The following is a 12,569-nucleotide window of genomic DNA, read 5'->3' on the forward strand; positions in this document are numbered from 1 at the left end:
GAACTATAATCAGTAATAGGAAAACTTGGAACTCATATTTAATCCTTAAGTTTAATCAGAGCATGTAAAAATTAGTAGGCGGCGTCAACCAAAGGCAAAGATTGATGAATGTAAATAAATGCAACCACTCTTATCCCTGAATAAAGAGATAGATAGGCTAGTCAGAAATCAATTTATGTCTTTCTTGGTTTAAAGCGGAAAATAAATTACTCTCCAAAAGTGGAAAAGAAGGTTAATTGTGGGCCTTAGGAAGAAAGAATGTGACCGTACATGGATTGAACTGAGAGAAGGAGCCTTGTGTAATAAAACAAGAAAATTCTAGGAGATCATTGTGGAATGCTGTGGGACAAGATTAGCATCACTTCCCACTCCTATTAGGGAAGAGTAATGGAGAAGTTACATAACACATTTATATGCAGCTACCTATGGGGAGGATTTCTCTATGGGACACTCTTTCTCTTACTCGAAATTTGAGTTACACGCATATGGACCTCCCATGGCAGCATGGGTTCAGGATTCCATCTGAAAAACGAGAACTTCAGGAAGGATGGGTCTAAATGAAGTCCCGATCTTTGTCATAAAAAGAGAGGCCAAGCTTTGGGTGATCTTTTAGTGTCCGTTTTCAAATACTGTTACTCTCATTGTATAGTTCCCACATCCTGGACCAAGAGTGCCATAGTTCCGCTGCATAAAAAGGAGCTCACAATATGCCAAATAACTATCAGCAAAATGCCCTATTATAACATTTATGCTAAAAGAATAATGGAACACCTCAATTTTTAGGTAGAGGAGCAAATAGTAATCTCAGTAGAGCATTCTGGCTTTAGGAAAAAAAAAATCACATCATATAATATAACAGCTCTTGAACTTATCACAGAAAAATATGCTAAAATGAATGGTCTCCTGGTCTCCCCAATTTTTATCGATTTTTCCAGACCATCCAACGCTATGGAAAAAAAACGGCATAGACTTGGCATGCCGTGTACACTGTTACACTTAACTACTGCCTTACATTCTTCCTCCTGGTGTTGAGTGCAGCTGGGGGGTGCCCAGGGATTACCATCTGTAACTCTGACTAAAATTAGCCTGAAACAGGGTTGTGTGCTTACCCCCATATTATTCTCGCCTTATGTTTCTTATTCACCTAAACACTTGGGTGGTAGCTTTGATGACTCACAGAGAATTAAAGGCAACTTTGTGACATGCTTGTTACATAAGCAGACAACATTGTGATTCTTGATTTAACACCAAAGGGTGCTTGAACAGTTGTTTGGAATCATTACAACAGTTTGATGATTCTCATTTTCTGAAAATGAATGTCTCCAAAAGTAAAATGTTGATCTTTAAGGATAAAAAAAACTTTGGAAATATCCAAATTATAGTTGGTACCTCAGTAAAGAACAATTGGAGGTAGTAAAGTCATATCTGTACCTGGGGAAAATTATGTCAAACTGCCTGAATGGCCTTGAACGTATATCTCACAAAACCTGCAAGTTTAAATCACAAGCTAATAGGTTAAGGGCTTGATATAATGTTGTGGGTCAATGGCATTTTAATCATTTACTTTCTGTATATCGTGCAAACGTCCACTCCACCTTATTGTATGCTATAGGATTAACTGATGTGACCAAATTATTTTTTTTCAGAGAAAACTGCCACACAGGCAATAAGAGTAGCAAAGTCTCTGTTTTACAGGAATTTTACTTCCACATTAAAGCTTCTTTGAGTTAAACCTGGAATGTTTGTGTACCTGGTCAGAACCACAGTTAAAATCCTTTTTAAGCATTTCTAGCAACCCAAGCCTATGTTTACACTCTGAATACTGTCGTAAAAAAGAACATTTGATGTGATAGCTAATTCTTCCATTTTCAGAAATTTACAATAATATTTGACATGGAATATTGATCATGGTGTTAGACGTTGTTGGAGAATACTATGCTTAAATGTTTTGCCTTTAAAAGACTTAACTGCTGATTGGTCCAAATCACTAAAGCATCACAATGTCTGTAACCTCTGTAACCATGGTGTCAAGATCTGAACCACATGGTATTTGTTTGTCCTACACTGCTTCTTTCCCAGCCTACATTTTAAAGTCATTTTTTATAAAAATACCATGCCAAATAGGGCCGAAGCCCTTCGTCTACTGTTTTCTCCACTTAATGAAATGTTTTATACACAATTTTCTCCAATTGTTTTACATGTTGTTTAAAATTGTATTGATAAGTGCCATTCTCACTTGTTGAACCCCCTGCACTGTTTTCTTCACTTAATAAAATATTTTGTATTTGCACTGTTAAATTTTCTGCATGTCTTTTAAACTTGTATTTTAAGGGCCATTCTTGTATATGCAATGATTGTATATCATTTTGTAATGCTATTTTGCATGTGGATCTCATATGAGTTTCACATCTTGAACAAAAACCTTGAACTTGAGTCCCCATGTCAGTTTTTAAAAAGTTGTCAGTAGGCTTTAGGCATCTTACATTGATGACTCCCAAAGAAATGTGCACATTTTTCAGCACTCTTGGAGCCTAGGATTTTACCTTAAGGCGTTGGAGTATGGGGACCAGTGTTGGTGGGTCTGAAGGCTTCAGAGATAAAAGTATATGAAAGTCCTACACACCCAGTATATTAAAAATAAAATGATTAACAAAGTTAACAAAGCATTATTAAATGTCTTAATGAAGGTCATTTGAATGCTTTAAAAAGTTTATTGACAATCACAGGGAAAACAGTCAATCATTACATGTTTTAGTGAAGGTCATTGAAATATTTTGAATAACTTTATTAATAATCACAAAGTTAACAGTGAGACATCAATGCTCTAATGAGATGTAGGGTGGTACAATCCATAGTTTAATGGTGTGGCATTGATCTAGTATGGCATATTTCTGCTTTTATCAATGCAGCGACACCATCACCAAGCCAGTATACCTGCCCTTTAATAACTAACCCTTTTGTTGTGTTTAGTGTATGTGCAGGGGTATAGTGTGGTTATAGGTTTCAGGTCTCGCTAGGGGTGTGAACTGATAAGAGAGTGTCACCATAGGTATTTCCACCTGGCATTGTGAATATATGCGTAAATTAATATGTAATACTAAGTAGTGTGTGTATAACAAAGTCCATTTCCTTTTTACAGGAAAAAGTCCTGACTGCACAATGATTTCTTTGATGTTCTTTGTTGCATATATGAGGACTGGGGTATCAGGCCTACACCATCTCCCCTGAGTAGGGCTTGGACTGCTCAGCATATCCTGAGACAGCTAGGTACTACAGTGGGATACATTGTTCCCAGTAGAACCTGTTTTACTTGTGTTTTTTCATTTGGAACGGTTCACATCCTTAGCAAATATTAACAACTTTCTTACAGTCATGTACAGTGGTGACTCATAACCATATTTTCAACTTTGTGCTATTTTTCTTCCCATATACATATGTTTCAGAGATTTATTTACCACATTCCTTTTCACATTAGTGACACAATTTCCAACACATACTCTTTAAAAAGTTGACAGACTGGACAACTTTCCCACACTTTCATCACAATACATTTAGGTGAGGTCTATGTGCTCTGTAAAGTGTGGGACATTCATAAATACATTTTTCAAATGCCTGAAAAGTGTGATGGTGGAAATCTGTTTCACATTCCAGTTGCCTGGTCCTAAATCTTGTGTAAAATATATGCACATTGGTTTGCATTGTAAAATGACTTTAAAAAATGCCTGGTGAAAGTGTTATGCCCCATCTAGTGTTGTGGTCAGCATTTCAAAACCATAATCCAGTAAACCTCACAGACATAGAGTTAGCAATCATTTTCCAGGCAGTGGCAGTGAAATGGCAGCACCCACAAACATAGAAGGACTACAGTGGCACGGCGTATAGACTCTGGGGCCGATTCACAAAACGTATGAGTGTGGGAAGTGGTACAACAAGCATACTCTTTTAAATAGTCTTACATGCCTCTCAGAACTGGTCCTGTAACATCCATCTCCCTATATGTGAAAATGTAAAGAAAGCATAGTCCTTTCTATTTATACTAATTGTATATCAATTGTATATCAATGTACCCTGAATATTCCCATTTGAGATGTTTGGGGCATGTTCTATAGGAGTGCTATTGCATGAATTCCAAAGCTCCTGACTTGTCTCCATACAGGTTAGGCTTGACATTCAAAAAACACAAATGGTGGGGTTTCTGATCACTATACTTTACTTTCTTTCAGAGGTAAACATCCTCGAGGTTTGTTCATGGGAAGGTATATTCTGTATTAAAAACCTTATAGGGTCATGTAGCACTGCATGTTATTCTCCCTGAGCCACTGCACCAGTAGTAGGTTGAGGCTGATAATAAAACATTCCCTAGAGCACATTTTACTTTTAGTTCCACATCTTGTCCTGGCAATGAGAGTAGGAAGGTAATGCATGTGGTCACTGAGGCAGGAAAGTGAAAGACAATAGTCTGGTGTCCATATGGTAGTGTGAGGCTACATTTATAAATCAAGAGCAGTAAAGTGATGTAAAAGGGTATCTGAGGTTAGCAAAAGAGAGTATCAAAGAGAAATAAAGATTTCAAACCAGTTCAATGTAGATAGCTGTAGTCATTTCACCCATGCCAGGCTTTGTGAAAACTATTGCAAAAAGGGAATTGAATGAGTTACTTAGAGGTATGTCTTACCAGAAGCCAAAGCGCAGATGACTGCGAACCATCCTATGGCGTACGTCCAGGAGAAATAAAAGCGATAGCCTTCTACAAGTGCAAGAAGAAAAACTGTTCCGGCAATCATACCAGCAAACCCAAGAATACCTGTGGAGGAAAGTAAGATGCACTTTGACACCACAGAATCATGAATAGTAAAGAGACATGTAGCCCATGACTGTAAATATTGTGGTAGCAGTCACAACATGTGATAATCATGTGAAACTGGGTTGAAGGCTACCAGCCTTGAATTGAAATTGTCTAGAGCAGGGATCTCAAACCTTTTTTTTTTTTTTAAATAAAAGCTACTTTTTTTCAATGAAAATCATCCTGAGCTACTAACACAAATTATCACTTTTTTTCATTAGTGACTATTGCATGTAGGACCACCTTAGTGCATCAGGCAAGATCATCAGCAAAATTGTGAAAAACATAATAGGTTTTATCAGTTTGAATTTTCACTGACTCTACATGTCATAGCAGTGATATATACAAGGCTGCTTGGCACCTAGTAAAGAACATCTATCTTAAAGCAGCATCAATTTTCCAAACATCAGATTATCAGTTCTAAAAACACACATTTTAAATGCATCCTTTTCAATTCTGGAAACAAACCTGATTCAACCAAACAAAGGCCCAGATTTAAGAAGGCCTAGCGCCTCCTTGTGCCACATTAGTGTCATTTTTTATAATGCTAATGTGGCTCAACGATGCCAAATTTGCGGCACCAGATTCACAAAGTGGTGCAATGTATGCATTGCGCCTCTTTGTAACCCCTTGCGCCACATTATGCTTGCGCCAAGCATAATGTATGCAAAGGGGGCATTTTCCTGATAGGGAGACCACAAAAATGGCGCAGTGGAATCTATGAGATTCTACTGTGCCATTTTTAGCTGCTATTTTTAACACCTGCACAGAGCAGGCGTTAAAAGGGGGCACGCCATTATTCTTAATGTGCCCCTATGTACCTTTCAGGATTAGAGGCAACATTTTGATCGCTAATACTGCAATATACTACAATAGCGTGAAAAATGGTGACGCCATTGTCCCTAACCTGTGCCTTATGTTTAATACAGTATAGCGCACACATGGAACGCATTAGAGGGGCACTAAGGGGTGTAAGAAAAGTTGCACTGCATATAATGCTGCACCACTTTTCTTAAATTTGGGCCTAAGCTTTTAGGTTGGGCTACACATAGTGCAGCTTCTCACAGGTAGCTGGGGAGCTACTAGCAGCTCACGAGCTACTTGCTGAAAAACCTTGACCACGACATCTTGAAAAAAAGGAAATTTGTTGATTTCTGTGCACAAATGGGGTGGCCATCTTGGAGTGGAATGAATACACTGATTGTGGTGAGAAAAAAAGATGGCCATTTTGAAGTTGCTGGAAAGTACAAACAGCAATTTAATAGAGGGATAGCATCTTGGATCTATGTATACAACAACTCTGGATGGTACAGACAGATGGTAAGTATACATTTTTTAAAATAAGAAGTCACACTCATTCTAAGAAAATGCAGTCTAACCATGTTGTTATAGGAATGGATTATCTAATTTAATCTAAGGAGTCCTATCAAATGATTCATTGTCACTGGGGAGAACATGTAATGCTATTCAAATAAAATGGCACCAGACCTCATCCAGCCTTACCTTCGGAAAAGAGTTCAAGACCCTGCTCTTCACGCAACAGCTCCAAAGGGGCAACACAACAAAGCATCTTCATGACTCCAGAGATTTACTCTGTTCCCTTTACAAATCCCTATTCTAGCATGACAATCAGACATTGGTCATCAGCTCCCATTCTCTATTTCCCATTTCACTTCTCACAGCATATTTCTGACCCTTTCCAGGATACGCCCAACACACCCTGACAGGATACACCTAATTTTTCCGGCCCGGCTCACATTCCTCCGGCAGTACCCCATTTTGCTTCACTGTCGCCGTCAGCTTTCGATACAGGAGCAGCACCCATGCCCACAACACTGGGCTGAAGCCCATGTGCTCAAGAAGGGCCAACAGGTAGGGTGACTCCGTGGAATAAAATGCCTTCTCTGCATTCAACGGCAGGGTAAGGGCGGGCTCACCAATAATGAGCCGATGAGCCAGGCAACCAAAAAGCTACCAGAGATTGTGGCATATAGATCTATGTGGCATGAATCCTGACTGATCCAGAGCCACCACCCCCTCTACCACATAGGAGAGGTGGTTTGCTAAGACCTTAACAAGCAGCTAAGGCTCTACTTTCACTAAAGAAATCATCTGATAAAGGGGCAGTCCACCGCAGCCTCCCCTGGTTTATGGATCTAAATCAACTGTGCCTGCTGAAAATTCCAGGGTGCTCAACTATTAACCAAGCCTCACAGAACAGAGCCTGTAGTGGCTTCAGTACCTTGTTCCTCACACACTTAAAGTATTCTGGAAGGAAGCCATTGAGACCCAGGGCCTTTTGACTTTTGAGCTGGATCAGGGCTTGTGCTATTTCTGTCTCCATAATCTCCCCCTCTAGTGATCCTGAGCCTCCTTGTCCAAACTTGGTATGAGAAGACCCTTCACAAGCCCCTCCATGGTAGCTACTGCCTCTGGCGAGAGACAGGAAGTATAGTGATTGCAAAGATAACCAACAAAGGTCCAGACTTTTCTGCGTGTGTTTCTGCCTGCTCCCCACTTAGCACATAGACCTCCGGGATCCATTGTTGGTCCTCCTCCTTTCTGGCCACCGAGGCCAGCATCTGACCCACCTTATCTCCCAACTCACATAGCCTGCTCTGCCGCACCTACTAGAGGGTATTCACCTCCTGGTGAACCAGCTGCCTATAGTCCTCCAGTAATTGGGCCAGAGATTTGGCCCGCTTCAGGTCTGGCCGCTCCAAGTATTTTGCCAACCCATCCGTCAGCTCCCTCTCCATCTCTAGCACCTTATGGTGCATCTTCCTGTTCTTTTGAGACACATGCAATCAGCTGACCCAGGACCACAGTATTACACAGTATTACACACCTCTTAAACAACCACACCCTAGCAACCAACTCCACAATTTCACAGAAGAAGTGGCCCGACACCTGTGAGATGTGGCTGCAGGTTTTCCAGACTGTCAGCTCCCACGGGTCCAGTCGCCAACCTACACTAGGATGGGACCCAGAGTTTCATAATGAATGGGCTCCAGCCGAGTAGCCCACGTGGACCAAAGACTTAAATGTGCCTTTCCCAAGGAAATTGCATAGGGAACCCTTGAAGTGAGTTTCCTGTAACAGGATTAGGCCTGTAGCCAGTTGCAAAAGGTATGACTGCCACACCACCCCCTTTAGCTTGTGCCCAAGCCTGTTTACATTCCAGGAGAGGACCATAAAGGGAGCTCCCCATCTGTATGTTGTGAGCCCATCCCCGGCAATGGCTGTGAGTGCTTCGTGCCACTCCTCTACCTAACATGCGTTGCCATTCATTTAAAACTGCTGCAGCCCCCTGGAACTGTACCCCCGCCCTTCCCTGCCACATCATGCTTCGGGCAAAGAACAACCCGTCTTCCCAATGCTTGAGGCATCTAACACCTAACACCCACCCCCAACTGTATGTACTGCTTACCACCATGTCAAACATGTCCCTGAGGGAGGATACATGGCCAGTCCCGCTGGTTCAAAGTTCTCCAGGAACAGTCCACCCGCCCACTTCCTGCAACACCCCATTGCCCCAGAGGGCCACTGCTCCTGCTCCATCAATCTAGCCCCTCAGGCGACCACATCTGCAGTCTTGGGGGGGTGATGCCAACCATCCTCTGATAACTCAGAGACAGACATCAGGTCCTTTTATAGGTCCCCCACCAGTTGAACATTGTTCTGGCCGGAGCGCTTCTCAGCATCCTCCACCCTCACCGAGGGGACCTCCACCGCCCTCTGCTGCTGAGCCAGCCTTCACTCATAGTCCATCAAAGATGGGTGCAACCGGGCCGTAGTCAATTCCACCTCTGTGACTCTTTCCGTCAGTTTAGTGTAGTCCACCCTCAGAAGGCCCACATCAATCACTAACTCAGTCTTGTGCTCCAAAGCCTCCTTCATGTCCTGAATGGCTATTTGAACCTCCAAATCCATATCCGGGCTAGCTCGTTTGAGGCCCTCCGACAGCACCACCCCCTTCACCATGGCAGGGGCCACCTGCATGGTTCGTACCCTTACAAAGGGCAGTATGTCTGGTCCACACACAACCACCAGTTCTCCCACCTGCCGCCAGCAAAAAGCCAGGTTTCCAATGGGTCTCCCTCTCCAGGCCAAACAACAGAGAGTGGCTGTATCACCCAACCGTCACTAGTGCCTCCTCGAATGTTCACCTCTCTTCTGAGGGAGGAGGCCAGTCCTATCTGAGGAGCGCCTTTCAAACCCCTTCTCATAGCCCTCTTCTGTGCATCTATACTCCGGTTAGCCAGGTCCCACAGCCATGCAAGGCCACACGGGCTGCTCCCAGGCACGTCAGGAGTACCGCATCCCGCATCCCTGGTCTCTGCTCCAAAGGGCCCCTTGTCCCCCTCTGAGCCTGCATCCTGCCTCATCAGCACTTGCCAGAGCACCAGTCCCCACTCCTGGGCCTCTGATGGGTGAGCCCACACTTCTGAGCCCCTCAGGTAAGAGTTAAAGTAAAAAATGGGGTCCCTTGGAGACCCTCGGCAGCCCAAAGGACCCACAGGGCCCTTCAGGTGGGAAGAGCTCACAGCAGCAACCACCTGAAGCAGCTACGCCAGAGGCAGTCCACACCTCACTGAGTCAGTGTCTCTTTGGAGCTGATGCCACATTCTGTCTCGTAAAATGGCGTCCACTGCATCTCCTTAGTGCAGCATCTCACTGCTTCTGTCCAGCTCTGCGGGCCTCTTCTAATCCCACCGGTCTTACTCAACCCCTAGTGAGCTCCAGATGCCGGCCTTTACTGCGTCAGCCCACAGCCCACACTGCTGCCCCCAGCACTCCTGACTGCCAGGCAGTGACGGGGGAGACAGGGTTAGGACAGACTGCCCAGGACTCAACACCAGCTGATTGACAGCTGCAGAGCTCAGCCTAAGTGCCCGGCTCCACTGCTGTCATGGCCACGCCCCCTTTGAAGCAAATTTGTGGCCTTCATTGGATTCACTAAGGATCCAAGAGAAAAGTCTAGTTTTGTAGGAATACTCACATTAATGAAATGTACATATTAGAATTCTATTAGGTTGTCCTCAAGTTTGATGCAAATGTACACTTACACATTTAGGCTCAAATCCTGATCAGGTTGAAAAAGTGAAAGTATTAACCCCGTCCAGTAAATAACAATACCTTGGAGTGAGGTATTTACTGGATGTTTCACTTGGCAATGAAGCCTAATATGCAGTGTCTATATTTAACACATCACTTTTTTGCCTTTTTTCCAGGACTTTTCTCACAAACATTTACATACCTCCTGAAATCTGCAAGAGAAAACAGAAGGGTTGTTCAAATCTTTTTTAAATCTCCTGGTTGCATCAGAGCCTTATTCTTCTATTTTGTTTCTCCTTGGGGATTTTTCTTTTTGTCCCCAGTCAGTAGACCCCTTCTCTTTGGACTCTTTAAATATGGGAGGGTCCCTCACTAATCTCGCTTTGTAAACACATTTACTCATGCACATGTATCTACATGTATTTCCAGGTTGGGAAGTAAATGTGAGGGGGTTGTGATACTATTTTATTCAGAAATTCCCATAAACCCACATCTAATCTTAAACTTACAAATGTAGACTTTCTGTCACAATGACACAGTTTCAGCATTGATAACTACCCTTTGACACTTTGACATTCTGCGACACAAATGCCATTTACAGTTTGTCCGGGGTCGCAGCTGCAACCCCTGGCTTACTCTTTACAACTCCTAAATCCACTGCAAGTGAGTGTGAAAGAGAAGGTATTGGTAAAACAGAGTAAAACTGCATGAGTGAATGAGATTAAGACTGAGTACAAAAGATTGAATGAGACTGCACTGACTCTTACTCTCATTCACTTTTATTGCCTCATTCATACATTCTCACTTATACTTGCATTACTCTCATTCTCACGTATTCTTACCAACTGGATCACTCCTTCTCACTCACAGTGTCACTCGCTTACTCACTGTCACTCACCAATACTCATTCCCACTCATTTTTATTCCTTAATTCTCACTTACTCACACTCACTTGCAGTCACTCTTACTTTTACAGTCACACATTTGCACACATTTTAACTCAATCAGGCTCACTTACTAGCCCTCAATCTCCCTCATTCTCACTCGCTTCATTCCCACTCATCCACTTTCTCACTCACACACACACACACACAATTGCACATGTAGAAACTTGCTCACATAAAAGGACTCTCTCACACACTCTCATGCATTCTCACAACATATATTTAAAAGCAATGTTTACATACCTCAACTGTCAGTGAATATCCCGTTCCAGTTCTTGTTGCCCCATTTTTATTACACTAATGTGAACTATAGCCTATTATTCATTACTACTATATAAACAAGGAGGGAGGAGCCCCAATGCCCGTAGGGGCAAGCTGTCTTTGTGTTGTTTGCACTGATTTTTCCATTTCTCAGGGTGGAGGTTGCAAAGGCAGTTCCAAGGGTTGCAAAGGGCAAGCCAGCAGGCCCAGCTGCGATCCCTGGCAACCCCTAAATAAAATTCACGGAAGTGGTACCTCCAAAGAGTCAATAGGCTGGGTGCAGCTCACACATCCAATGTGGTTGTCAGCGCTGGGAGGGTGGGTCAGCAGTCTCATAAATCTCAGTCACAATGATTGTGTGAATGCAGACTCACTCTCAAGAAGTGAGAGCAGTTCGGAGTTTTGTAGTGTACACCAGGAGATGTAGGATGGGAAGACAGCTAAGTCAACAGGGGCGGCTCCTCCATGGGGGCAGAGGAGCATCACCCCCCCACCCCCCCACCACCAGCAGTGGCAGCTGCAAAACCATTAAAAGAAATGGATAATAAACTATATTTTGTATCCTTTTCTTTGAAAGGGGCGGGCCACGGGGGCGATGGGTGTGAGGGGGAGTGCTCAGCACTCCCCCTCAGAGCACATGTGTGTTTGGCCGGCCAAACACAAATGCGCACAGGGCTCTCTCCAGCCCAGCAACACAGTTCCTGGGCTGGAGAGAGCCTGCACAGGCTCCCAGTCTGCCTGGGAGTGTCCTGGCTGGGTGCTCCCAGCCAATCCTGATGCTGCTCTGGGCAGCGTCAGTATTAGCTGCAGGGCGGGCTGGGAGACTGTGCCTGCCTGCAGCCAGCATAGGAGTGGAGCGGGCGGGGCGCGGAGTGGCGTTCAGGTAGGTGTATTTTTTTGTTTAAACATTTTTTAAATATTTTCTCCTCCCCCCTACTTCCCCCGTGCGACGCCCCGCCCTTTAACATCTGCAAGCTGTGACTGTAAGTCAAATATGATTAAAACGACTGCTGTTCCTACAGAGAAGGTGATCATCTGAAAGACAGTCTGATCTGTGTGTGCAGCATGTGAGTGAATGCATGCCTGTCTGATTGAGCCCTTGTCTTGATGTGTGCCAGTGAGGGCCTCTGTGTGTGCAACTACACCTGTGTGTCTGTGTAAGGGAGAGCGCATTTCCCCATCCAAACAGCAGTGTTTCCAGTGACCACTTCTCATCCCCTTCTAAGTTACCTTCTCTGACATACCTCCTGGGGAGAACCCCCCACAATGAAGTCATCCACTTTGATGGTTTCTAATTATTACATAACTAGTGCTGGCTATCAGTGTTACCAATTCAAAATAAGTACTGGTCGGATTGAACTGGAGAAATATAACCATGTGGATTATGGAAAAGGTGCTAAAGCAGCAGTTTGGAGAGACATGTGACCAGGACACCTCTCATTGTAGTATACTCATGAATAGGA

General features: G+C 43.6%; 1 protein-coding gene across 1 annotated transcript in view; it reads right to left on the reverse strand.

Moving 5' to 3' along the window:
- LOC138246542 (uncharacterized) overlaps window positions 1–12,569 on the reverse strand; it is a 126,075-nt gene that overhangs the window by 20,011 nt on the left and 93,495 nt on the right. The window contains exon 4 of the mRNA XM_069201205.1: window positions 4,676–4,804. Coding sequence (XP_069057306.1) covers window positions 4,676–4,804 — 129 coding nt within the window. The remainder of the gene's footprint in view (window positions 1–4,675; window positions 4,805–12,569) is intronic.

The sequence above is a fragment of the Pleurodeles waltl genome, chromosome 7 (genome assembly GCF_031143425.1).
Source record: "Pleurodeles waltl isolate 20211129_DDA chromosome 7, aPleWal1.hap1.20221129, whole genome shotgun sequence".
In the NCBI taxonomy this organism is placed as follows: Eukaryota; Metazoa; Chordata; class Amphibia; order Caudata; family Salamandridae; genus Pleurodeles; species Pleurodeles waltl.